At 60.6% G+C, this 24,461-nt stretch overlaps 4 protein-coding genes across 8 annotated transcripts in view; 2 read left to right on the top strand and 2 right to left on the bottom strand.

The window, feature by feature from the left end:
- AMBRA1 (autophagy and beclin 1 regulator 1) overlaps positions 1 to 4,837 on the top strand; it is a 175,142-nt gene extending 170,305 nt beyond the window's left edge. For all 3 annotated transcript variants that reach the window (XM_082845636.1, XM_082845637.1, XM_082845638.1), the window contains one exon: positions 3,693 to 4,837. In XM_082845636.1, coding sequence (XP_082701762.1) covers positions 3,693 to 4,177 — 485 coding nt within the window. In that variant the 3' untranslated portion in view covers positions 4,178 to 4,837. The remainder of the gene's footprint in view (positions 1 to 3,692) is intronic.
- Positions 4,838 to 13,696: 8,859 nt separating this feature from the next.
- Positions 13,697 to 15,133, top strand: CHRM4 (cholinergic receptor muscarinic 4; the record flags this gene model as incomplete). Its single annotated transcript, XM_082843868.1, has 1 exon — positions 13,697 to 15,133. One exon carries the CDS (start codon positions 13,697 to 13,699, stop codon positions 15,131 to 15,133), a length of 1,437 nt encoding a protein of 478 aa, XP_082699994.1.
- A 1,385-nt stretch (positions 15,134 to 16,518) lies between these two features.
- On the bottom strand, positions 16,519 to 19,054 carry MDK (midkine). Of its 2 annotated transcripts, XM_082843822.1 has the most exons (6): positions 18,907 to 19,054; positions 18,067 to 18,145; positions 17,751 to 17,918; positions 17,474 to 17,635; positions 17,054 to 17,119; positions 16,519 to 16,782 (listed from the first exon to the last, which is right to left on the bottom strand). In XM_082843822.1, the coding sequence occupies exons 2-6, from the start codon at positions 18,140 to 18,142 to the stop codon at positions 16,757 to 16,759; spliced, it is 498 nt and encodes a 165-aa protein (XP_082699948.1). In that variant the 5' UTR covers positions 18,143 to 18,145; positions 18,907 to 19,054; the 3' UTR covers positions 16,519 to 16,756. The 2 variants fall into 2 exon arrangements, with proteins under 2 accessions (XP_082699948.1, XP_082699949.1); XM_082843823.1 differs by lacking the exon at positions 17,054 to 17,119.
- A 531-nt stretch (positions 19,055 to 19,585) lies between these two features.
- The window catches only part of DGKZ (diacylglycerol kinase zeta), a 30,316-nt gene continuing 25,440 nt past the window's right edge, over positions 19,586 to 24,461 (bottom strand). For both annotated transcript variants that reach the window (XM_082843759.1, XM_082843760.1), the window contains exons 21-31: positions 24,282 to 24,382; positions 24,097 to 24,176; positions 23,937 to 24,006; positions 23,760 to 23,800; positions 23,075 to 23,214; positions 22,187 to 22,218; positions 21,878 to 21,921; positions 21,286 to 21,406; positions 21,174 to 21,207; positions 20,835 to 20,934; positions 19,586 to 20,587 (exon numbers count right to left, since the gene is read on the bottom strand). In XM_082843759.1, coding sequence (XP_082699885.1) covers positions 20,471 to 20,587; positions 20,835 to 20,934; positions 21,174 to 21,207; positions 21,286 to 21,406; positions 21,878 to 21,921; positions 22,187 to 22,218; positions 23,075 to 23,214; positions 23,760 to 23,800; positions 23,937 to 24,006; positions 24,097 to 24,176; positions 24,282 to 24,382 — 880 coding nt within the window. In that variant the 3' untranslated portion in view covers positions 19,586 to 20,470. The remainder of the gene's footprint in view (positions 20,588 to 20,834; positions 20,935 to 21,173; positions 21,208 to 21,285; positions 21,407 to 21,877; positions 21,922 to 22,186; positions 22,219 to 23,074; positions 23,215 to 23,759; positions 23,801 to 23,936; positions 24,007 to 24,096; positions 24,177 to 24,281; positions 24,383 to 24,461) is intronic.

Raw genomic sequence — 24,461 nt, 5'->3', positions numbered from 1 at the left:
AAGTCCATAAAGGAAACAGACATATAACTGTGTCCCCATAGCAAAAGGGTAACATGTGACCGGTTTTCAGAAGCCACCTTAAGTCTGGAACGCCTGTAGGCAGCCTGGGAGCCCTTTATTCACCCACACATTCGACAGGTAGATGCCAAGTGCAAGCCCAAAGATGAATAAAACTTAGTCCAAGACCATCAGGAACTTAGAGCCCAGAGGGAGAGGACTCTGACGCAGAGAAGTGTGGGTCACTGTGGGGCCCAGAGCAGGAGCAGCCACTCCCAGGTGGGGACCTTGGAAGGCAGGGTGAGGGAGGTGGTACTTGTGCTGGCCCTTGTAAACAAGTGGACTTCGGATGTGGGGAAATGGGCAGGTGCGTGGCAGGTAGAACACCCACGGTGTGTGCAGGCAGGGGCGCTGGGCACACAGCAGCACTGAGTCTCTGGGTTCAGGAAGGGGGATGGTCAGGGAAACAGCTAGGACCTGACCAGAGAGGGCCTTTAAATGTCACGGTGAGAACCTTAACTACTTGAGGACTCTTGGAGCTGCTGGGTTTTGAACCGAGTATGGACTTAACCAGAACTCAGTGGATCAGAGCTGAATTAGAATGGTAATAGCAGCAGCATGGAGGCTGGGTGGAAAGGGGAGAGAGAAGCAAGAAGACCATTTAGGAAAGACAGCCACAGTTGCGGTGAGAGGTGGCCAGGCCTGGAGCCACTGGCACAGTGAGAAAGGACAGGAGGTCCCAGACCCGAGTGCCAGCAGCAGGGCAGGGCCTAGCTGTGACAGCTCCCCTAGGGCCCCAAGGCAGACCTGCCCCGCCCCTCAAAGTGATCTACAGGAAAAGAGCTGATAGTTCACCGGGCACAGAGCCCAGCCCACTGAGCTCCAATGCCAGCAGGCCGTGGGCCAGCCTACTGCATACCCCAGGCCGGGCTGGGGAGGCCCTCAGTGCATAGCGTTCTTGGAAAACTGTGGCAGTGGCAGCACAGGGAGGTCCCCATGGGCCCTCTCCAGGTAGCCCTTTTGGCTCACAGGGTAGAAGCTGTGCTGGCACCAAAGCCCTAGGTTGACCTTTCCTCTTACCCCTACCCACTGCTGAACAGCTTTTCCCTTGAGAGAAGTACTCTGAGAGCCCTTCAGGTTCTCTTTCCTTCTGCCCTGGGAGTTGGCACTGAGCTGTCTGAGGGGGAAGCACGTAAGGGCAGCTTGCCTTGAGGGGTTGGAGGTGGGAGGGTAGAATTTACTAGAAAATCTGGAGAAAAGCAAGCTGGACATAAGTGAGAGCCCAGGCGGAGTCCCTACTCAGTGCTGGGGGGGAACTGTCTCACTGAGACCCAGAGGAAGAACTACCAGCACATACCTGCCAAGCACTTGCAAGGAGGGAAGAGATCTAACGGGACTTCGATGCAGCTAAGCTGCAGAACTGGCTGCCTGGAAATCCAGCTCTGACAAGGTGAGTAGAGAGAAGGCACTGGACAGTGTGGGAGCAAAGAAAGTCTTGCAAAGATAGCTGTTGACAACAAGTACCCCCCCAAAAATTCAAACCTCACCATCAAAGCTGCCCAGACTGCAGAATCCCAAAGTGGCCAACAGGTAGCCAAAGGAAACAAATCCGTACATAGTTTGGTAGAGCAGCCCTGGCAGCCTGGGAGCCTTGATCATAGTTGCCCACAGGCTTGGACTGCATGTCTGCCCAGTGGGGGCTGAACACAGGCTGGAGGAAGGTCCCTCAGGGTGGGGCTCTTCCTGCAGAGTCCAGGTTATTCACAACAGCCACCATTGACTGAGCACCCGCTGTCTGTCAGGTGTGTAACAGGCATTATCTCATTCCCTCTACCCGGCACCTTGCAAGTTGGATGTTTCATCCCTCTTTTGCAAGTCAGAAAATTGAGGGGTACTTCCCTGGTGGTCCAGTGGTGAAGAATCCGCCTTCCATTGCAGGGAGACACGGGTTCAATCCCTGGTCGGAGAACTGAGATCCCACATGCCATGGGGCAACTAAGCCCTGATGCCACAACTACTGAGCTCGCGTGCCTCAACAAGAGAGCCCGCGTGCCTCAACAAGAAAGCCCGCGCGCCACAACTACAGAGCCCACATGACCTGGAGCCTGCACGCCACAGCTAGAGAGAGAAAACCTGCATGCCACAACTGCAGAGAAGCCCATGCACCACAGCTAGAGGAGCCTGCACACCGCAATGAAAGATCCTGCGTGCCTCAACGAAGATCCTGCGTGCTTCAGCTAAGACCTGACGCCGCCAAAAAAAAGATAAAGAAAAGAAAACAGGAATGTGGGTGTCAAGGGACTTATCCTAGGTCACACAGCTAGTTAGTGCAGAACTAAGGTCTGAGCCAAAGCCTTGTCTGCTCAGAGACAAGGGAATACTCAGGCTTTGGGGGAAAGAGCAGAACCTTCTCTCTTCCTCCCTAGAGGTGCAGACTGAAGCCTCAGGCTGGGGCAGTTGGCTGCCTCTAGCGAAAAATGAGGGTATCAGGCATCCAGCCCCGGGAGAACAGTATGTGGGAAATAACTTGGGAAAGTTGGTGAGTAAAGTGGGACAAGAGGAGAAGACAGAATGCCTTCTAGAGAACAGTTAAAAATCGTCTTCCTCGTGTGCTTTTAGGAAGTGACATAAACAGAACAATGAAGAGAGAGCACAGCTTTGAAACGGAGCAGAGCAGACCATTTGCCTTCTAGCCACACCCCGTACAGTGCCCTCGCTTTCCAAAGACCAGGCAGTGCCCCCTGTTCCAGGGCCAGGTCTGCCAGGTTACCCAAGACAGGGAGGAGCAGACACAGCCAGCTGTCTGGGTTGCCTGCATTAGCTGCATGACCAGTCTGCCTGTGGTATCCAGAGGGTTAAAACCAGACTCCCAGCTTCTGGTCCAGCCCTGCCTCTTAACCAGCTGAGCAGCCTCGGCCACCTAGGCCTCAGTTTCACCACCTGTAAAACAGAAGTACGAATTACGATTGTTTGGGGAGTCTTATCTAGTTTTCAAGTCCCTGACTTATTCTTTTTTTTTTTAATATCTTTATTGCAGTATAATTGCTTTACAATGCTGTGTTAGTTTCTGCTGTTCAACAAAGTGAATCAGCTATATGTATACATACATCCCCATATCCCCTCCCTCTTGAGCCTCCCTCCCACCCTCCCTATCCCACCCCTCTAGGTCATCACAAAGCATCGAGCTGATCTCCCTGTGCTATGTAGCAGCTTCCCACTAGCTATTTTACATTTGGTAGTGTATATATGTCCATGCCACTCTCTCACTTCGTCCCAGCTTACCCTTCCCCCGCCCATGTCCTCAAGTCTGGTCTCTACATCTGCATCTTTATTCCTGCCCTGCCACTAGGTTCATCAGTACCATTTTTTTAGAGTCCATATACGTGCTTTAGCATACAGTATTTGTTTTTCTCTTTCTGGCTTCACTCTGTATGACAGACTCTAGGTCCATCCACCTCATTACAAAGAACTCAGTTTCGTTCCTTTTTATGGCTGAGTAATATTCCATTGTATACATGTGCCACATGTTCTTTATCCATTCGTCTGTCGCCTGACTGATTCTTGAAGTGAGGGATTGGCCCTCTTCTTGTTTCTGCTTTTAGCTAGAATCCCCCAGTTACTACTAGCGGTGGCCTGCCTGACTCAGAGGCCCAGGCCAGCAGTTAATTCCCTCCCTTCTGCTCTGTGCCTTCCAGGTGAGGGCTCGGAGTACGGTGCCAGCGGGGAAGACGCTCTCAGCAGGATCCAGCGGCTGATGGCGGAAGGGGGCATGACAGCCGTGGTGCAGCGGGAGCAGAGCACCACCATGGCCTCCATGGGTGGTTTTGGCAACAACATCATCGTCAGCCACCGTATTCACCGCAGCTCCCAGACGGGCACCGAGCCTGGGGTCGCGCGCGCCCCCTCGCCCCAGCCCTCCACCTCTCGGGGACTGCTCCCAGAAGCTGGGCAGCTGGCAGAGCGAGGCCTGAGCCCCCGGACAGCCTCCTGGGACCGGCCTGGTACCCCTGCACGGGACCCACCCCAGGCAGCCCTGCCCACCTCCTCCCCCGTCCCCCTTCCCAGCACTGAGGGACCAGCCCTGCACTGCGACCTCACCAATAACAACCACCTTCCCGATGGTGGGGGCAGCAGCCTGGGGGAGGCTGCGGGCCCCAGTGGGGAGCCACGGAACAGGTAGAGACGTGTGTGCACTGGTGCCTCCCCTCGAACCGCTGAGCAGAAACCGGACCTCACAGCTGACTGGGAACTGTATGCGCAGAAGAGCCGCGGGCTGCGGAAACAGGAAACAGGAGCAAGAGGGTGGGGGGTTGAGAGGGAGTCCGAGTCAGCCAGCGTGAGGCAGTCAAAGGGGCAAGGCTTGCCTCCGGGGACTAGAACCTTCTAGGGTCTGGAGCCCAGGGGAGCCACAGGCTGCTGCGCTCAGTGTGAATGGAGGTGGAAATGGGTATCCCTGCCATGAACCCCCCTTTCTCCTGGAAACAAGGCTCAAGGGACTCAGCCCTGGGCAGAGAGCCCTCAGAAGGGTGAATAGTCTTCCAGATCTGGGCCAAACCATCCTGGACGGTGGCCAGTGGGCCAGCTTCTCCCTGTTCACCTGTTGTGCAGGCAGAGCCACTAGGAGCCCTAGTGCAGGAGGAGCGGCCTGGCTCCCAGAAATCAGCTCCATTTCTGAGCCTTCCAGACCTTCAAGCTTCTCTTGATCATCTTACCCCACAGAGACCACAGTCAGGGGTCAGGCCAGGCCTCCAGATTCCTGAGGACAGGGACTTCCTGCACTTACTGTTGGGGAACAACCATGGAGTGAATGGGGCAGCCTGCTTGCCTGAGACAGGATGGGGTCAAGGGATGGTGGGCAGGTCCTCGCTCAGGAGTGGGGGGTGTAGGCTGGCCAGCCCCCAGCGCTTGTCCACCAAGCTCCTCCTTCCCCACCACCCCCCAAGGCCCTCAGAGCAGCACCTGTGGGTGTCAGTATTAGCTGAGCCTAGGCCAAAGCCAGCCCAAGGCTGGGGGAGGGGATGAGACTCCAGGTCAGAATGTGAGGTCTTGGTCTGTGATTTAAGGTGTTGCATGTGGAATCTTGAACTGTACATGTAGTTTCTAGTGGAGAAATCGAGGCTCTGATTATTTTGTTTTTAGTATGAAAATGTGATTTCTTTTCTGTTCGTAACTCATCATAGAAACATTGTGGTGGGAGGAGAGGGGATAGTCTGACTGCTAATGAGGGAAACACCAAAGATCTACATCATTAAAATGATGACATGCCCCTCACCAGTCTCCTCTCTGTTTGTTTCCATGGGGGTTGCGGGGGTGGGGTAGTGTTGGGGGGCTGGGAGAGGACATTGAACTGAGCCGCCCTGGTTCTCCCAGGCACTGTTTCTGGTACTGCTGTCCTCCTAGGTGGGGAGCCCCGTGATGCCCCAGCAGAAGCCACTCAGGTAAGGGCTGCCACCTCTGCTTCATGCTGCTTCTGTGTGCCTTCACCTCCTGCTTCCCAGGGGCCTGCTAAGGACTGGAGCAACCTTCACAGTGACAGGTGGGTAGGTAAGAATGATCTAAGGTTGCTCGTCGTGATTGCTTCCTACCCAGGATGATGGGCCTGGAGTGAAGATGTAACTGGCCAGAAAGCTAGCTCCCCTGCAGTCCTGGGAAAGCACCCATAATGGGTGTCTGGGTGAGCCAGCAGGGAGCTTGGCCTTATCTACAGGCATCCCCCAAAGATGCCATTTGCTGGCTGCTCAGGTTTCCCTTTACTTTGTGTCAGTACAGCGCTGAGGGGTGTGCTGTGGTCATGGGCCTTGGACACTTAGTTTTAAGTCAGTTAGAAAGCGGAAGAAGGATGTTTGACCCTGCTCTCACAGAGGCATACAGGGAAATCAGAGCCACCGCAGGGCTTTTTGCCAGCAACAAGTACTTCTTGAGTAACTTGTGTGTGCTCAACTCTGTCCCAGACACTATGGGGCATACAGAAGTATAGGCTCTGCCCCAGCAGAGGCAAAACCAAAAGATAAATGGGCAAGCAAATAATACAAGACACTGTTAAGAGTTACATGGTGAGGAACACTAGAATTTTTTGGAAAACTGTTATATTACAGCACACTCTGGACTAAGACACATCAGCTGTGAGATCTTGGGCAGGCCACTTGCCTTTTCTCTTGCTTCATTTTCTCCCTCTCGGAGGCAGGGCTTTTACTCTGCAACCTCTTAAAGTTAATTCCAGCTCTGTAAGACAAGGCCTCCTTGAAGAGGTGAGGTTTGAGCTACGCATTAAAGGATGAAAAGAGAAGGGCGCCCACTGCAATGCGTGACCTCCACCCACATACTGCCCCCAGTGGGAGAAAGAATTACATGGTCCATGATTGGGGACTATGTTGAATGTAAACCGTGTGCCAAGGATTCAGTGTTTATTATCTCTCAGTCCTTAGCACAAAACGCCTCTGAGCTGGGTACTGGTACACCCAGATCACACAACTAAATGGTGGAGCCAGGGTTTGAACCCAGATGGGACCCTGACGTATTCTGTTACTTTGAAAAAGGGGGTATGAGGAGGCTTTGTGGATGAAGTGACCCAAATTCAGTCCTGCCTGGCCTCGCCTCTGTCCTTACTGGCCAAGGATGAACCCAGCCCCTGCCTGTTGGAGGCCCCTGTCAACACATTCCGTCCCCATACCAACCTCTTTCCTTAGAAAGCCCTTGCCGTGTGGGTAGAGCCTCCCCAGTAGGGCCTTCATGGGCCCCCTTGCATATCATGATGAGGTTATGGGGCCAGCGGGGCAGAGCTCAGCAATCCCCTTGGAGATGAGGAAATAGGTTCAGAGCAGTTCTGTGGACCCAAGATGTCTATGGACCCAGTTGGATCAAAGAGAGTACAGACTAAACCAGGTCCCCTGGTTCCTGTCTCAGCTCTCCACGTTCTGGGATTGGGGGAGGCCAAATGCCCTACACCATAGTAGGGATTTTGGAGAAACTGGAGCAGGTTTGCCAACCAACCAAGCCTGTTTCCTCATCTGTGAAGTGCGAGCAAAAACAATAGGGCTTTTTCATCCTTTGGTTATGAGAATCATGGGAGCCCAGATCGTTCATGTAAAGGACCATGGCTTCTCACTGCAGCCGACTGCCAACTCCAGCCGTCGCCTTGGGGAGCGTTAGGACCCGACCTCTGCCTCATTGTTCAGCACAGAAGGCTCCACACCAAGAGCCCCAAAGGGCTGCCTCTTGCCTGAGTTCCCGCCCCTTCTCTGGCAGCTCCTGCTGCCTCCTGCACTGGTGCGGCCTCCACCTCCCCCGCACACACAGCCCCCCGCCCAACCCTTGGGGGAGGGTGGAGGAGGGGCGGGACTTGAGTTGATTTTCCAAGAGAAGAACCCATCCGTCTTAAGGTTAATTGGGTGTTTGCGCTCAGACAGTTTGGGGTGACAGGCCCGTGCGTTGTGGGAGCGAGTCGGACCTTGACCGGCCCGAGGAAGGGCCGTCTCAGAGGGAGGCAGAAACGCTGGAGCCTGGGCAGGCGGAGCAGAACCCCCAAGGTCAGGGCAGAGGTGGAGCTCTCCGAGGTGCTGAAGCCTCCCTGCTCTCAGTCCGGCGAGCGCCCCAGCGGACCCTCCTGCTCGGTGCAGGCAAGGCCCCAAGTCCCAAGGCTCCGGCCCGCGTGGTTCCCGGACACTTCAAGAGACCAGCAGCTCGCCCTCTGGGGTCTCGTTCCGGGCTCCGCTCCAGGTGACCTTGGGCACTCGGCTTTCCCGCACAAGCATCGGTGAACCTGCCCTCCAGGCCGCGGCTGGATGAGCGGCGCGTTCTTTCCCGGGGCTGGAGAAAGGGTGCGCACCCACTCCCCGGCTTGGAGCGCGGGAGCAGGGAACAGGGCGGCAGGAATGGGGGGCGGGCGGGGTTGTGTGCGATGAGCCGGCTCCTCTCTCCCTGGGGACCGTTGCCTGGCTTCTCTCTCCAGCTCCTTCCCAGGCCCCGACGGCGCCCCTCTTCTGTGGCTGCCCGGTAGCTAGTACGCAGCCTCGAGGCTCGAAACTGCCGGCCCTCGGCTCTCTGCCCCGACGGAACCGGGGCGGCAGAGCCTACCCCAGCCACCCATAACCTCCTGTTGGGGTCAAACACTCGCGCCTCCGTGGTCCAGCTGCGAGCGGGGCAGTATAAAGAGTGAGGTCCGGGCGGGGCGCGAGACCACCTACCGGTCCCGGGGGCTTGGTCAGAGCGGAGATGGGAACGCAGCCAGACGGGGCTGCCAGCTCCCTTCCCAGCCCACGAGGGGGCGCCGCGTCCCCATGACAACGCGGACACCCCACCCCACCCCCCAGCCTCCCGTGAGGGCAGCGCCCCCCGCTAAACAGCACTGGTGACCGTGGGCGGTGCCCCCATAGTGCCCGAGTGGAGAGCTGCCGGCCGGCTCCAGGGAGGGGCGCGCGTAGCTGGGGTCCCCGACGCCCGGGGTGGTGGCCCCCGCGCGTCCCCGTTGGGTGGCCGGCCCGGGGCGGGCGGCGCGGGCCCACCAGGATTGGCTGCTTCCCCGTGACATCACGCGGCTCGGGGAAAAGTGCGAGCGTGAGCGCGAGTCGGAGCCACAGCGCTGGGAGCTGCGGGCGGAGCAGGGGCCGCCCCTCTGCACCCCGTCCCCGCCCCCGGCCCGCGGCCCGGCTGCCCGCCCCACCCGCTGGCCCGCGGGGCCACCTGCCCGTCCAGCCGTCTGTCAGGTGCGAGGGGAACTGGGCGGAGGTGTCTGGTAAGTGACTCCGCGGCAGCGCGGGGGCGGGGGACTCGGTTGGGAGAGAAGGACGCGTGGCTTCTGGACCCTCTGAGGCGCCCCGAGGCGGGCCCGACTGGGCCAGGGCCTCAGGCTCCTTCAGGGGCGAGCGCGGCGCTGGGAGCTCCAGAGGGCCCGGGGGCGAGGGGCCCGCTGGAAGCAAGGCCCGGAGTCGCCCGGAGGCATCTCCGGGTGCGCCTCTGGGAAGGAATGGACTCTCAGTGGGTCGGGTGGTGGTGGTGGTGTGTGTGCCCGCCCACAGCCCGCCAGGAGCCAGGGGCAGCCGTCGGGGGCGGGACCCCGCACTTCTGCCCTCCTCTGGCAGCTCTGCAGGGCGCCGGGCGCTGGAGCCCCAAAGAGCCTTTTTCCCGCCCGTCTCCCCGCCCCCACCCCCCAGCGCTGCCAGCCCACTCCAGTCCGTGGAGTCCTCCATCAGCGACCTTGAGCTCCGACGGAAAACACCACTGCCCTCTCCTGGTGCCCCTCCCCCCTCCAAGACTCCCCACCTCTTTTGCCCAGGCTCAGAGACTGGGAGGTCCAGCGCCAAGGCCCGAGCCCCAGGGCGGAAGCTTCAGGCTCTGGTGCCAAATCCCCTGCGCGCTTTCTCTCTCCCCGCAACTCCTGAGTCTCCTCTCCCGCCCCAGGGACAGATCCAGAGACCACAGCCTTCCCGGAGCCCTAGAGTGAACGACTAGGAATCGAGGACCCACCCCCACCCCTGGCGTCCAGGGAACACGCTCCCATCGCGTCCGGGAAGGGGGGGCTCCAGGACCCGGGAAAGCACGGTGCCCACGCCCAGAGGCTGCAGGAACTGCGCTCTAGGGAGTTGGGGGAGGGTGGGGCACGGGAGAGCCGGGTCCCCTTCGACAACCACGGAGACATGGAGGAGCCTCCAGATGGGCCCAGTAATAATTCCCAACGAGGCCCGACCAAGCACCCTCCTGCCAGGCAGACTGGGCGCCCTTTGGCGATAACTGCACAGTGGGCACATTGAGCTGAACCTAGCGTCCCGCAAGCCCGGTTGAGAGACTCTAGCAGCAGCCCCTCGACAGAAGTCAGTCCCAGCCTGGGACTCTGCACCGCAGCATTGGGGACGCAGACACCAGAGGACTCTCTGCTAAGAAGACGCCCCCAAGGTCAGGGGGTCTGTCGCAGCCCAGATTGTAGTCCGGTCTTGTCCTGCCGGCGACTCTTCCCCATGCACAGGCGGGGCGCCATCTAGACACCGGTTCTTCGCCCGACCTTCTTCCTACTCAGACAGCCGAAGTCTGGGCTGAGCCTCCCTACAGGGGCGTTTAGAATGTGGCGGGTCACCCACTGTGGGACCTGCATTTGCTCGTGTACACAAGCTCACAGGTACAGGCACACCCGAACCGTGTGCATCCCCCAGGCCGCAGCACTCCAGGCGCACACACGCATGCACATGCACGTGTCCACACCGCGCGAGCATGCTCACATGCACACGGGCGCACTGGTATCCAGGCGTGGCCCAGCGCGCGCACACACGCACATGCAGACAGCTACTAGCTTCTACTCGAGCTTCCCAGTAATCACACACAAACAGAACTCGCAGTCGCCTTCCCGCCCACACTTTCCTCGCCGCGTGAGGGGTGGAACCAGGCGCCCTTAACTTTCCCACCATTGAACCCCGTGCGGAGCCAAAGGCAGCTACGGGGTGAGGCCTAAAGGCAGCTACGGGGTGAGGCCTGTAGAGGGGGCCCCAAGTCCCTCCCCTGGGAGGCCCGGCCTGGGACCTCCACTGCTCTCCCAGTGGCCTTGGAGTTGGGGGCGGTGGCGAATAGCGGCCATCCTCTCCAGGTCCGGAGCTGGCACCCAGGGACCGACATTGCCATCTAGCGGTGCGCACATGCCTGGGCGGCGGTTGCTCGCCTCCCCAGGTTTCGGGCGGGCCTGCGTCCCAGAGAAACGCTCCAGAGGAGGGTGCAGTCAGAACGTCTGCGGGTGACCCCCAGGGGTCCAGAAAGATAGTTTGGGTGGGGAACAGGGAGAGTGCCTTGCCGTGTCTGCAGATGGCAGCTTCCCCAAGAGGGCCCAGAGAGGGACTAAACCCTTGACCACCTGATTGGAGACTAGCTGTACAGATGGAGACAAGAGGTCTCTTTTCTTCTGGGAAAGCTAAGTGTGGGAGCTGGCAGGGAATGAGAAGGGGCCCTACCCAGGCCTCCCCTGACCCACCCCTAGTGGTGTGGTTTTGAGGAGGGGAGAGCAGAGGCGGGAAATCAACTCTAGAGGCAGTAGCACCTTGCAGTTAAGAAGGTGGCTCCTGGGTTCTAATCCTGCCCCCGCCCCTGCTTACACACTGGGTGACTTTAGGCAAGTTAATTAACATTATCCTCATCTGTAAGAAGATACTTACTTCAGTAAGATGAGCATACTTATAGCACCTGCCTTTTCAGGCTGCTGTAGGAATTAAACCCGATAATCTGTATAAAAAGCTCAGAGGGATTCCTGACTCATAATTAACACTGAATAAACAAGAGCGATTATGTTTTTCCTATTTGGTACCTCGAGCCCCATTCTGATCTCACTGGCCTGTGTCCTGAACCTGGGAGGCTAGAACGAGGGTTTCCTTGGGGCTGGCTGACAGGTCACTCCTGCCCACCCTGTGCCTACGGGCAGGTGCCTAGGAAGGACAGCCTCTCCACGCTGGGTGCCTCTGCCCTCCCGCCCCTCCTCAGAGGGTGGTGCCTGAGGTTCCATTCTGGAGTCTCTCAGCACTGAAAAGGGCTGTCAGAGACCCCCCGCCCCCCAGGAGAGGGCAGTATCTGGTCTTTGCCCTTGATTCCTCTGTGACCTTGGGGGTGGTACCACCCCTCTGTGAGCCTCTCCTGTGAACCAAGGATTTGGGCATGAGAACTGAAATTACCAGGCCAGGAGGCTGGGTCTGCATCTGCATCTGTGATGGTGGCTTAAGGGGACTGAAACCAGGCTTGGAGAGGGGGCGTCACCCTGGCACCTGGCTCCAGCGTCCAGTGCACGTTAATGCTGGAGATGGAGTTGAGTTGCTGACCCCCACTGCTGCCGGGGAGGGAGGCCGCCCCGGGACAGGCATCCTCTCTGTTTTGCAGATGAGAAAGAGAGGAGCAGGAAGGTGAGGTGGCTTGTGCAAGGCCCCACGGCTAAGAGCCCGCTGGCCGTGGAGCCTGGGCTGTGGGGCGCATGCTCCTTCCTCCACACCCCACTGTCTCTCCTCTGCTTCTCTCACACAGACGCACAGAACTGCATATACGACAGGGAGCTGTGGGGCTGGCATGGCTGTGATGGGCCCGTGTGCGTGTGTAATGGTGCGTGTGTTGGCGGGTGTGAAGGAGGCTGGGCTGAGCGGCTGCCCTGGCACAGTGCCCTGGGCGTGGGCCTCCCTCACACGCAGGGGAGAGGAAGAGGGGGAGGAGACGTGACGAGGCTCTGGGGAGGAGCCTCGTGCTTGGAGGACCCCTGCTGGGGCGCCGTGGTGTGTACCGGTGGGCCGAGGGGTACCCTCAGGGGCTGGCCACAGGCTCCCCTGCTGCAGCCCCTCTCTTCCCTCTGGTACACTCGCTCACCCTTTGGGTTCCCTGTCAGGCCTTGGGGAGGGCACTGGCCCCTGGGAAGCCGTGTGTGTCTTTCCTCAGCTGATGGGCCCTTTAGGCTTCTGATTCTTCACAGGTCTTAGCCCCTGGCTGCTGACAGACCCCAGCTACCCTTGCACTGCATCCCCACGCCCTGGGGATGGAGGAGGGCTCCGGGAGGGGATGCCACAGTGGCACTTCCTCCTCCTCCTTCTTGGATTCCTAGTTCCATGTCACCTCTTCTGGTCCTCTGGGAAGACTTCCCCAAGGTGGGATCACTGGCTCTTGTGGCTCTTTGGGCCTCCCTCTACCAGAACCCTTAGCTCTGGGACAGCAACATGAGATCAAGGAGCTGTGGAACCTCGGGCAGTTTATTTAACATCTCCGTGCCTTACTTTCCTCATCTGTTAGTAAAAAATAACAGTATCTGGGACTTTCCTGGCGGTCCAGTGGTTAAGACTCTGCTTCCACTGCAGGGGGCTTGGGTTCATTCCCTGGTTGGGGAACTAAGATCCTGCGTGCCGAGCCACATGCCACCCCCCAACCAAAAAAAAAAAAACCCACCAAAACAACACGGTATCTACTTCATAGGTTTGTTATGAGGATGAAATGAATGAATACTTATAAAAAGTGTAGAAAGTGCCCGGCACTGAGTAGACAATAAATGTTAGCTGGTAGCATATATTCTTGCCTTTGTCCCTAGTGCCTTCTGTAGGGATTGGAGGGCAGGTCCCCGGTAATGTTTGGTTAAGAAATGACCAAATGGGTAAATGAATGAATACCTCTGACCAGAGCCACATACTGATATCTGGGACCTCTCTTCCCCCCACCCCTCCACCCACACTGGCCTTCTGTCCATGCCTCACACATGCCTCAGGGCCTTTGCTCTCGCCATTGCCCTTGACTAGGCCACTCTCTGCAGCTCTTCTTGTGGCTGCCTCCTCCTCCTCATCCAGCTCACCTCCTCGGAGAGGCCTTCGCTGATCACCCTTCTGACTCACTCACCATCACCTGCCCTTGTTTTCTTTCTAGCACTTTTTTGTGGCTCACATGCTTGTATGTCTCCCCTGCTAGGGTTGAAAGCTCCGTGAGAGTGGGGCCTGCGTGTGTCTCCTTCACTCTGTAACCCTAGCATAACCCCAGCGCGTACAGCAGTGCTTGTACAAGAGTAGGCACTCAATAAAGGACGAATGACCGAACACAGGAGGAAGTGATGGGACAGAGTTCTCTAAGGATGGAGTTCTGCAGGATGGTGATGCTCCTCTGTCGCCTTGACTCCAGTGTACCCCACCTCACCCCTCTAGTCCACTTCAACCATTCACCCCTTTCCTCTCTCCTTCCTCCTCCAGACACTGCCCGCCCACTGCTGCTAACCAAAATGGCGAACTTCACACCGGTCAATGGCAGCTTGGGCAACCAGTCTGTGCGCCTGGTCACGTCAACCCATAACCGCTATGAGACAGTGGAGATGGTGTTCATTGCCACGGTGACCGGCTCACTGAGCCTCGTGACTGTCGTGGGCAACATCCTGGTGATGCTCTCCATCAAGGTCAACAGGCAACTGCAGACGGTCAACAACTACTTCCTCTTCAGCCTGGCATGTGCTGATCTCATCATAGGCGCTTTCTCCATGAACCTCTACACCGTGTACATCATCAAGGGCTACTGGCCTCTGGGTGCCGTGGTGTGTGACCTGTGGCTGGCCCTGGACTATGTGGTGAGCAATGCTTCTGTCATGAACCTGCTCATCATCAGCTTTGACCGGTACTTCTGCGTCACCAAGCCCCTCACCTACCCCGCGCGGCGAACCACCAAGATGGCAGGCCTCATGATCGCCGCTGCCTGGGTCCTGTCCTTCGTGCTCTGGGCACCTGCCATCTTGTTCTGGCAGTTTGTGGTGGGCAAGCGGACGGTGCCAGACAACCAGTGCTTCATCCAGTTTTTGTCCAACCCGGCGGTGACCTTCGGCACGGCCATCGCTGCCTTCTACCTGCCTGTGGTCATCATGACGGTGCTCTACATCCACATCTCCCTGGCCAGTCGCAGCCGAGTTCACAAGCACCGACCCGAAGGCCCTAAGGAGAAGAAGGCCAAGACCCTGGCCTTCCTCAAGAGCCCCCTGATGAAGCAGAGTGTCAAGAAACCGCCCCCAGGAGAAGCTTCTCGGGGGGAGCTGCGCAACGGGAAGCTAGAGGAGGCCCCTCCACCGGTCCTCCCCCCGCCGCCACGCCCAGTGGCTGACAAGGACACCTCCAATGAGTCCAGCTCGGGCAGCGCCACCCAGAACACCAAGGAACGACCACCCACAGAGCTGTCAACCACAGAGGCCACCACGCCCGCCACACCTGCACATCCCCTGCAGCCACGGACCCTCAATCCGGCCTCCAAATGGTCCAAGATCCAGATTGTGACGAAGCAGACAGGCAACGAGTGTGTGACAGCCATCGAGATTGTGCCTGCCACGCCAGCTGGCATGCGTCCGGCGGCCAACGTGGCCCGCAAGTTTGCCAGCATCGCCCGCAACCAGGTGCGCAAGAAGCGGCAGATGGCAGCCCGGGAGCGCAAGGTGACTCGGACCATCTTTGCCATTCTGCTAGCCTTCATCCTCACCTGGACGCCCTACAATGTCATGGTCCTGGTGAACACCTTCTGCCAGAGCTGCATCCCTGACACGGTGTGGTCCATTGGCTACTGGCTCTGCTACGTCAACAGCACCATCAACCCGGCCTGCTATGCCCTCTGCAATGCCACCTTTAAAAAGACTTTCAGACACCTGCTGCTATGCCAGTATCGGAACATCGGCACTGCCAGGTAGGCAGATAGGGGTGCCACTGGAGGTGCTGGTGTGCGCTGGGGACCACGTGTCAGCTGCTGCCAGGGAGAGATGCGGAGGCGCTTCTCAGTGTTCACGTTTGCCGAAGAGAACTGACGTTCCCGAGACCCCGTGAGCCTCAGGAGGAGGCTCCGGCTGGATTCAGAGACCAGGTCTCTGCTCAGGCCGAAGAGGACCAGCCCCAGGAAGTGACCAAACTGGACAGTCTGACCCATCGCTCTTGTCCTGCCTCAGGGAGCTGGGGAGCACTGGCCTATGTGGGCACCTGCCCCACTGTGACCAGCCAGCGTGGCTGAAAGAACGGACATCTGGAGGGGAGCAGAGCCCAGCACCCCTCTGGGAGGAGCAAAGGGGCCAATGCTTGGGAAAGGAGGCTCAGGGAGGGAAGGGTCCCCCATCCTGCTGTAATCGGTGCTTTCTGCCCCCCTGTACCCCGCATGTAGGCTCAGCCTCCTCTTCCTATATCTCTCTCCAGGGGCAGAAGTCTCCCCTTGCTGCAGCTACTCAGCAGGGCACTGGTTGGGTGGGCGGGTCAGTGGGTGAGCTGGCTGGAGGCCAGGCAGAGGGGGCTCGGAGCACCCCCTACGGCACTACCCTGGCCACGTTCAGGATGGGCTAGCAGGGAGATCAGGGGTTCACTCAGAAACTGGGGCCTGGCCACCTACCTCCCCAGGCTGAGCCGAGTGGCCCCTGTCATTCTGGAGAGTTGCCCTCCCTCCCCAAGGAGAGGGCTTGGCTCGGGTCACACACAGTGAAGGTGGGACTGTGGTGAGTGGTATTCACGGCTGGCCTCTGCAGCATGAGGGACGCCCTGGTGGGTCACCAGGGAGAAAACGGGGGTGGACTTGACCCACACACAGGCTTCAGTGACAGTTGGGGCAGGGCTGGTGAGGCAGGCAAGCGACCCCCATCTCTCCTCTCCCAACTGATAGAACCTTCTGGATTGGCAGTGGGCTGGACCAAAAGACCTTTACCTGGGGGAAACTGAGATGGGGGGAATCCGTTCTAGTGTCTCCTGGGTTCCCTCCCCCAGCCCTGGCCCCTAGAGAAACAGGACTGAGAGGCTCAGGGGACTTGATGGGGGGCACCCTTCCAGGGGTCAGTAGGGGGCCCTGGAAGAAATTTTCATAACCGTTTTTTCTCCATGAGCTCTGGGGGGCACTCACCGCCAAGTCTTCAACCCCCTGAAAGCCACCGTTCCCTCCAGCCCTCTCTTTCCTCCATTCTCCCACCTCCAACAAATCACCACAGCAAACTTCCTGGGAAGGGGCTTTTATATATTAAAAGAAAGCTTTTATTGGGGAAAAAAAAAAAAGACATTTATTTATTTCTTAGTAATGGCATCATTGGGGGAAGAAGAAAAGTGGGTACAGGGGAATCAAATCCCTTTGGGCGAGGCTCAAGCTGCCTAGAATCCCTGTCCCTCCCCCACTTTGGGCACTTGGGGTGGGTGTGGGCAAGTGGAAGGGAAGAAGCAGGGCATGACTGATAAAGCTAATGAGCAGGCAAAAGGCACTGGTGGGTTATATCCTGGGCCGGGAGAGGGAGGGCGTGGGCCAGGCCTCCGAGTAAAGCCAGGGGCTCCTTGGCGTCCAGGCCTGGCCGCTAGTCCTTTCCCTTCCCTTTCTTGGCTGTAAAACAAGAAAGAAAGACCGCATTAGCAGGGTTTGGGTGACCCACTGGAGACCCCCTTCCCCCCAACACAGACATTAGAAAAGAGAAAATTCTGCCCCCTGGTGGTTCTCTATCAGCTAGCCTGGAAGCCCGTGGGACAGGACAGCCATTATGATGCTGGACATTCCTCACTCCCCCCAGCTTAGACTTTGGGGATCAGAAAACCTTCACGTTCCCGGTCTCAATCCTGGTCCCAGCAGCCCTGGACAACAGCCTCAGTCCCCTCACCTGAGAAGTGGGCAGATTCCACTCTGCCCTGTTGGCCTCCAGGGCTGCTGTGAGTCAGGAATGAAGCTAAGGGAAAGAGGAAGTAAGGACTGTGAAGTCCTTCCCATATAGAAACTGCCCCCACCTGCTGGAGAGATGACAAAGCCAAGCTGTCCCAGTACGATTTCCCTGAATCCCAAGCCAAAGGCTCCAACAGAACAGCTGACTTTGTCCTTACTTGAGCCAGGATTTCAACCTCCCGAGCACCCTCTGCGGGGGCCCTCAGTACCGCCCACCTAAGGTGTCTCTACCTACAGGAAAACCCGGTACAGACACGTCAAAAATTCACTGGCCAGGATCCAAAACTTCAGGCTTTACCCACTCCCTTCACAGGTAGGGGCAGCCACCTGTGATGACCCCATCCCTGGCCCTTCTGCTAACCTTTGGCCTTGGCTTTGGTCTTGGGGGTGCAGGGCTTGGTCACACGGATGGTCTCCTGGCACTGGGCATTGTACCGCGCCTTCTTCAGGGTGCCTTGGCGGGCTTTGGTGCCTGTGCCCCCATCACATGTCCCCCAGCTCTCAAACTTGTACTTGCAGTCGGCTGGCGGGAGAGTGCCCGGGTCAGAGCTGGGTGGCCTGTGGCCCCCTCCACGGGTCTGCTCAGGTCCCCGTGAGGCTGGGCCCCCTGCCTACCCTCCGCCTGCGCCCCACCTCACCTCCAAACTCCTTCTTCCAGTTACAGGGGACCCGGCACCGGATGCGTTGCGTCTGGGCCCCGCAGGTGCCCTCGCGGAAACCCACGCCGCAGTCCTTGCTGCTGGGGGTGCAGGGCCCCCAGATCCACTCCGCGCACTCGCTCCCCGGGCCTCCCTTCTTCACTTTGTCTACAACGCATGGGGAACACAGCTCAGGACCCGGGCCAGGAGAGACTCACTCGGAGACCCCTTCCTGGAGTCCCGGCCTCGGAACCGAGGCTGCCGGCCTCACCTGCCCGGCTCCAGCCCTCCTTAAACCCCCCACCCTCCATATCACCTTTCTTTTTGGCCACCGCGGAGGTGAGCGCCAGCAGGGCGAGGAGGGCGAGGAGGAGGAAGCCTCGGCGCTGCATCCTGGGGGTAGAGCACGGGTCAGAGTCCTCACTGGGGGCCGCAGGCGTGAACCTCCCACCCCCTTTCCCCAGTTTCCAGGCCCAAAGGGTCGGGCTGCTACTGCGGTGGCGGCGGACTTGGGGGGCTGGTCCCTCCCCGCCAGCCGGGGGGCACAGCGGGAGGAGTCTCCCCAGGGGCCGCCTGGAGCCCGGGACTCAGCTCAGACCCCCACCCCGCCTCCAGCCCCCAGATCGGCAGCGGCCGAGGGGCCGAAGCCGCCGCGCGCCCTCCGGGGCCCCGCACGCTCACTCGCTCGCTGCCCGCGCTGCTTCGCTCCCTCCCGCGCCGGGCCCGTCCCGCTCCGGCCGCCGCGGCCCCTTTTGTCTCCAGAACCGGTCTGAGCCGGTCACATGGGCCCCCGCCCCCTCCCCCCCACCGACGAAGGACCTGCCCCGCCCCCTCCCCTCAAACCCGCGCCGCCCCCCGACCCCGGCGTCCCCGCCTCCGCTCCCTCCCCGAGCCCCCCGCGCCTCTACCCCCTCTTCCCGCCGCTCGGCCCCACACCCTCGCCTTGCCTCGTCTCGCCCGGCCGGTGCCCTCCGCTTTCAGACGCCGGGCTCTCCTGGCGTCCCCATCCCCAGCCCCGGGTCTCCGTCCTGTCCCGGCACCCCCTGTCCCCAGTCCCCAATCTCGCGCTCCCTCGGCCCAGGCCCCTGTTTGCCGTCCCCGCCCTCTGCCCCCTCCTCGGGGCCGTCCCCTTTCCCCTCTGGACGCCAGCTTCCCTTCATGGCCACGGAGCTTTAGGTGGAGACCAGGAGGGAGCGCGGAGCCCCGGGTGTGTCACAGGTCCCGGCGCGGGGCCCGCCTTCGAGCCTGTGTGCGGCTCTGTCCGTCGAGCCCCGGGTGCAGTGATTAACCCCGTCGAGGCCCCGCTCCGCCTCCCAGGGCCCGCTCGACTCTCAGCGCCCCTTAGATGCTGGGGAAGGAGCGCCAGCCCCCGCCTCGGGTCGCTTCACCAGGTCTGCAGTGAGATGCTCTGCTCAGTGTCGGGATGGGGCTCGGACGGGGGACCCCAGAAAAGCGCACGGGTCGGAAGGGCGCGGAGGCCACTGCGCCTTTCTCCACGCGCAGGTTGGCGGGCGCGCGGGGGGCGGGGGAGCTGGGGAAGGAGGAGCCCGCAGGCCTGGATTTGGTTAAGATTTAGAGCCGACAGCAGCCGTCTGAGAAGTTCCAGACGCGGCCCGGCAGCGGCTGCAAACGCCCACCCCTTCTGAGCCTGGAGGCTCGGGGATCACCTCATCCGATACCCTAAACAGCGAAAGCAGTTGAGGCCAGGAGGAGGGGGTTTGCCCCAGGCCATAGGGCGACCCGGCCCAAGAAACCAGCCTCGCCCCCGCTCCACCTCTTTCACTTTCATTGTTATCTTCCCCGCGGGAAGCGGGAAGCAGGAGGAAATCAGCTCCTCCCCCGGCCACGACCAGCGCGGCAGCCAGGCAGAGGTCAGGTCCCGGGCAGCCCCTCGGACCCCACCCCGAAACGGGAGCCAGGATCCCTCGAAATGAGTCTGGGTCTGGGTCGACGGTGTCCAGTCCCCCACCCGGAGGATAACCCAGCAGATCCCACCGCTTCTGGAAGACCTCCCCCACAAAAAAAGGAAAGCGGAAAGGAAAAAAAATCCACTTTACTGAGTCACACCCAGCTGTAAACATGTCACCGTGAAAGCCCCCACCCCCACCCCCCAGGCCACACAGTCGGAGGTGAAATGACTGGGTTTGGGAGGAGGGTCACCGGGTAGGTGCTAAGCAGGGCAGCGGGCAGGCAGATGCAGCAGGCTCCGTGTATTCGGGAAGAAGCCCTGGGGGCGGGGGTGGGGGGGTGGTGTCAGGGCGGGAGAGGGGCCCAAGCTCCCAGGAGCCTCAGAGTGAGGGTCCTCAAGGACCCGGAGGCTTAGGAAGCGTCTTCCTGGGGGCTCCCTCACAGGGCCTCAAGGCCCTCTGCCCTCCGGGCTGTGGGCCCTCAACTCCAGGGCACCCACTGCAGGGAAGGTGAGGGCCCCCCCAGCCCCCCCCAATGGTCTGCCCAGCCCAGTCCAGTCTCCTGGTCCCCTGTGAGCCTCTGGGTTAGGCTGTGGCCTCAGGGGGCCGGGTGAGACCCCACCCCAGCCCCTGGCCCCCAGCTCCTCAGAGTCCAGCCCTAGGTCTGGGCAGCTCCACAGGGAGCAGCACAGGGCTCCTTCCCTGGGTCCTGGGTCCCGGGTCCCTCTGTGGCCCTCCGCCTGGAATGTGGCAGTGAGGTGGGCGAGGAGGGGCTGGTCCTCTGGTGGCCCGTCGCCCTGCTGCGCAGTGGCCTCACACAGCTGTCTCCTGGTCCTCCCGCTGGATCATCTGGTAGTGCTGCCGGTTCTCCAGGTACGCGGCCAGTTCCGTGTCCTGAGCCCTCTCAGCCCGCTGCCGGGGAGTGTCGCCCTGGATGAGGGGGGGCTGCCATCACCTCAGGGACCTGTCGGCCCCAGCAGGCTTAGAAGACGGGGGCTCTTCCCTCGGGAGCAGCCAACTCCTGCTGGCTCAGGTTCTTGGGGTCTGGACTGTGCTGGCTGAAGGACAGCTTTGGATCCCCGGAGGCGGCCCTCCCCCAGACTCCCCTCTCCCCGGGCTGGAGTTTGGGAGAGGTTTGCTTGCGTGGATCCCCTGCCTGCCCTGCTAGTCTGCTCACCTGCTGGTCTGTCTTCATGAGAGAGGCCCCGGCCTCCACGATGTAGTGGCAGATGGTACGCTGGCCCAGGGCTGCGGCCTGGTGCAGACAGGTCTCCCCGCTGGGGGAACAGGGGCTGGCTGTGGACCCCATCCAGTCCTCTGAGCCCTCCTGTCTCCCAAAGGCCATTAGAAAGGGCAGGAAGTTCAGGGTCCTGGGGCAAGGAGGGGGAGTGGCCCAGAGGATGACAGATGTGACCAGGAAGGGTTTATGGGCTCTGACAGGACCAAATGGTAGGGGCTAGATAAAGACGGGACAGTTTCCAGGGTAACTGGGGTCCTGCACTGCCCGCATACTCACTTTTCCTCCACAGCATCAAGGATCTCTGTGGGGGCTGGAGAAGGGGGAGGGGGAAGTCAGAGAGGCCTGGCAGCCTCTCCCTCCTCCCAGGGGCCCCAGTGGCACAGCTCACCGTGGTCCAGCAGGTAGCGGACCACCTCCTTGCTGCCGGTGCTGACGGCGTGGTGCAGGAGCGTGCGGCCCCACTCGTCCCGGTGCATGAGGTCACCCCCAGCTCGGTGCAGCTCCTGGAGCTGGGGGCAGGAGGCAGAGCAGGGCTGGGGCTCCTCAGGGCCACCCTGCTTCCAGCCACAGAAACGCCCCCCAACTCACACAGGCCCCAGGCTCCCTAGGGGCCTCTGGGGGTCTTTCTGGAGCGCAGGGGAGACACGATGGGCTCCTCTCACCCCAGGTGCCCCGGGACACCCCGGGAGCACTGACGACCGAGCCTTGGAGCCTGCGGTTCCTCTAAGGCTCGATCCTGTCTGAGCACCAGGGACAGGCAGAATGAGCTGGGCAGCCGCTATGCAGGGACACCGATTGTGGGCTGGACAGGGATGGGGGGCATGGCTGACGGGAACAACCACACGGAGGCCCCACAGAGGCCCAGGCGACGACAGATGACCGCACCTCAACAGATCAGCTCTTGGCCCAGCCCAGAGGCCCCACTCCCCAGGGCCTGAGGGGGCTGCCAAGGGGAAGAAGCCCGAGCCTGGCACTAGTACCTTACAGAAATCGTTCCTCTTGGCAGCCTCGATCAGCTCTTCACCTGCACAGAACACCTGCCTGTTACTCTCTGGCGCTGGACGCCTAGGCATGTGTCGGTGTGTGAACATACGTCTGAGGTACTATTGTGCAGAGAAGGGGGCCTGTTGGGGCACGTATGCCAAGGGCTGTGGGCTCACGGTGACTGTGACGTATCTGTGTTCTTGTGAGGCTGCATATGGGCTCCACCCCACCCGACCCCACCACCCCACCGAGCCTCGGTCCTAGGACCAGGGAGGAAACAGGGGCCCTGCAGGGAGAGGCCTCACCTGTAGGGGGTGCAGCATCCCCTGGCAGTGACCTGCAAACAGAGCAGGATGAGATGTGGCAGGGCTACAGGTGACATGGCTACAGCACAGGCCCAGCTTGTCGCCCTCCCCAGCCCCAACCCGGGGCGCCCTCTGTCCTTTCAACAGTTTATTGAGTGCCTCCTATGTGTCAAGTGATGTTCTGGGCACCGGCAACACAGCAGTGAACATGGCGGGTGGAGAACTTGCTCTCAGGGAGCTTACATTCTAGTCAGAGAGACAAACAAGTAAACAAATAAATAAGGTATTTTGAAACAGCAGGAAGTGCTACAAAGAATAGGAGACAGGGTAGTGTGATTGAACAGCAACTTCAGGTGGGGCTCCTGGGAGACCCTGAGGAGGAAACACCCAAGCTGAGAGATGAATGGAGGGGCAGCTCTGTGAAGACTGGGGAGGCAAGGAGAAGTCCAGAGGTGGGCAAACTTGTGCCTTAAAGAACCCAGAGGCGAGTGCGGCTGGACTGTGGTGATGGAGCAGGGAGGGCGCTGGTGGGGTCAGAGACCACCAGGCTCAGGCTGCGTGGGATGAAGTGACCAGGTACAGGGGGAGGGCACATTGACTGCAGGGTGGGTGCTGGGGAAGAAGGTTCCAGGCTGGGGGGAGAGAGCAGGAGGCCAGGGGCTCCGTGGTGTGCTCAGACGCGGCGGGCGGATGGTGGGGTGGAGGGCTGGCAGGCTGGGTTCAGTTTGCTGCCTGAGGGTCAGTGGGGAGGGACCAGTGGGGACCGCAGGCAGCTGGACGTGCGTCTGGCACTCAGGGAAGTGGCTGGGGCGGAAGACAGGGCTTGAGGAGCCGCTGCCTTACGGGTGGGATTTACAGCCAGGGCACTGGCTGAGGCCTGGGACTCACCGGGGCCTGGGTGAGCAGGGCGAGGTGGGGAGAGGGGAAGAAGGGGTTGGGAGGTCGGGTCGGGCAGACGCCCCCAGCAGCTCAGGGTCCAGGATATAAATCTCATCCTGTGCGATCTCGGTCACGTAGTTGAGGTGTTCCTGCGGGTGGGGAGGTCAGGGCCGAGAGTCAGGGCCCTGCAGGGTGGACGGGGTGGTGGTGAAGGGGCTTCCAGGCCAGGAGACCTGGAGAAGCCTCTGCTGTGAGCAGGAACGCTGACAGGAGGCAGGCGGGCCAGTGGCCCTGCCAGTCCCCTGTCCCCTCCCCCATTCTCTCCTCTCCTGCCACCCAAGCCCATACCCTGACCTCCACACAGCGGGCCCCCCAGCTGGCCAGCCCCTTTCTACTGCTAAGCGTTTACCCAGGTGACCAGGCCTCTGGCCAGAAGTGCCTTTCCTTCCGTGTCTGGATGGATGACAACTGTGCCGTGAGGGCCGCCCCCACCCCACCCCACCCCACCCCAGCGAGCCCTGTCCGGGCACACGGGCTCCCTTCTCCCGTCAGCACCATCCCTGTGCACGGCCCAACCGCGGACACTATGGGACGCAAGGACGGCTGTGCCCGGCTGTGGAGGGTGGCCTAGCAGGACAGGGGACACTGGGGCCCCGGAGCCGGCGGCGGACGGAGCAGGACGGCGAGTGCTCACCTGGGCCCTGTCGATTCTGTAGAAGCGGCTAGCAGTGGTGGCTGTGGGGAGAGACGTGGCTGAGGAAGGGGGCCCTTGTCCAGGCCTAGGTCTTCTGCCGCCCCACCTAGGACCCCCAAGGGAGGGGGCAGGACACGGCCCGGGACCACCCTGAGCTGGCCCTTCGGGGCCACTCACCATCCAGGAAGCACCACTTGGGGGAGAGTTTCTGGCACGTCGGAGACTTGGCTCCAGCACCTTCGGGCTCCTGTCGAGAGAAGCAGAGGCCGGGGCTGGGGGCGACCAGAACCCGGGGCAGGAGGGGGCAGCCCAGGCAGGCCCCAGACCTGCTCCTCACCTGCCTGAGCCTCTCGATGTGGGCGCGGCACAGCTCCAGGTCGCTGTCTCCCGGGACCACCACGGTGCCCAACGGCACGGCTGGAGGACAGAGCGGCTATCAGCAGCCGGCTGTGCTGCCCCCCACCGCCCTGCCCTCAGGGGACCCGGCGCTCCACGGCGCCCCCAGCCCCGTTCACCACTCACAGGCCTCTTTGAGCTGCTCCTTGTCATAGTGCAAGGCCTCGTAGTCATGCATGCTGACCCTGCTCACCTGGATCCGCAGCTGCTCCGGCACTGGCTGCTGGCTGTGGGCGGGGCGACCACACAGCACTCGGCCAGGGCTCTCCTGGGCTTCCCGTCCCCGCCAGGCACCGAGCCACGTGC

This window comes from Leucopleurus acutus (assembly GCF_964270905.1).
Source record: "Leucopleurus acutus genome assembly, chromosome: 8".
In the NCBI taxonomy this organism is placed as follows: Eukaryota; Metazoa; Chordata; class Mammalia; order Artiodactyla; family Delphinidae; genus Leucopleurus; species Leucopleurus acutus.
The sequence above is the reverse complement of the archived record's forward strand: the minus strand, read 5'-3'. Positions and strand labels throughout refer to the sequence as shown.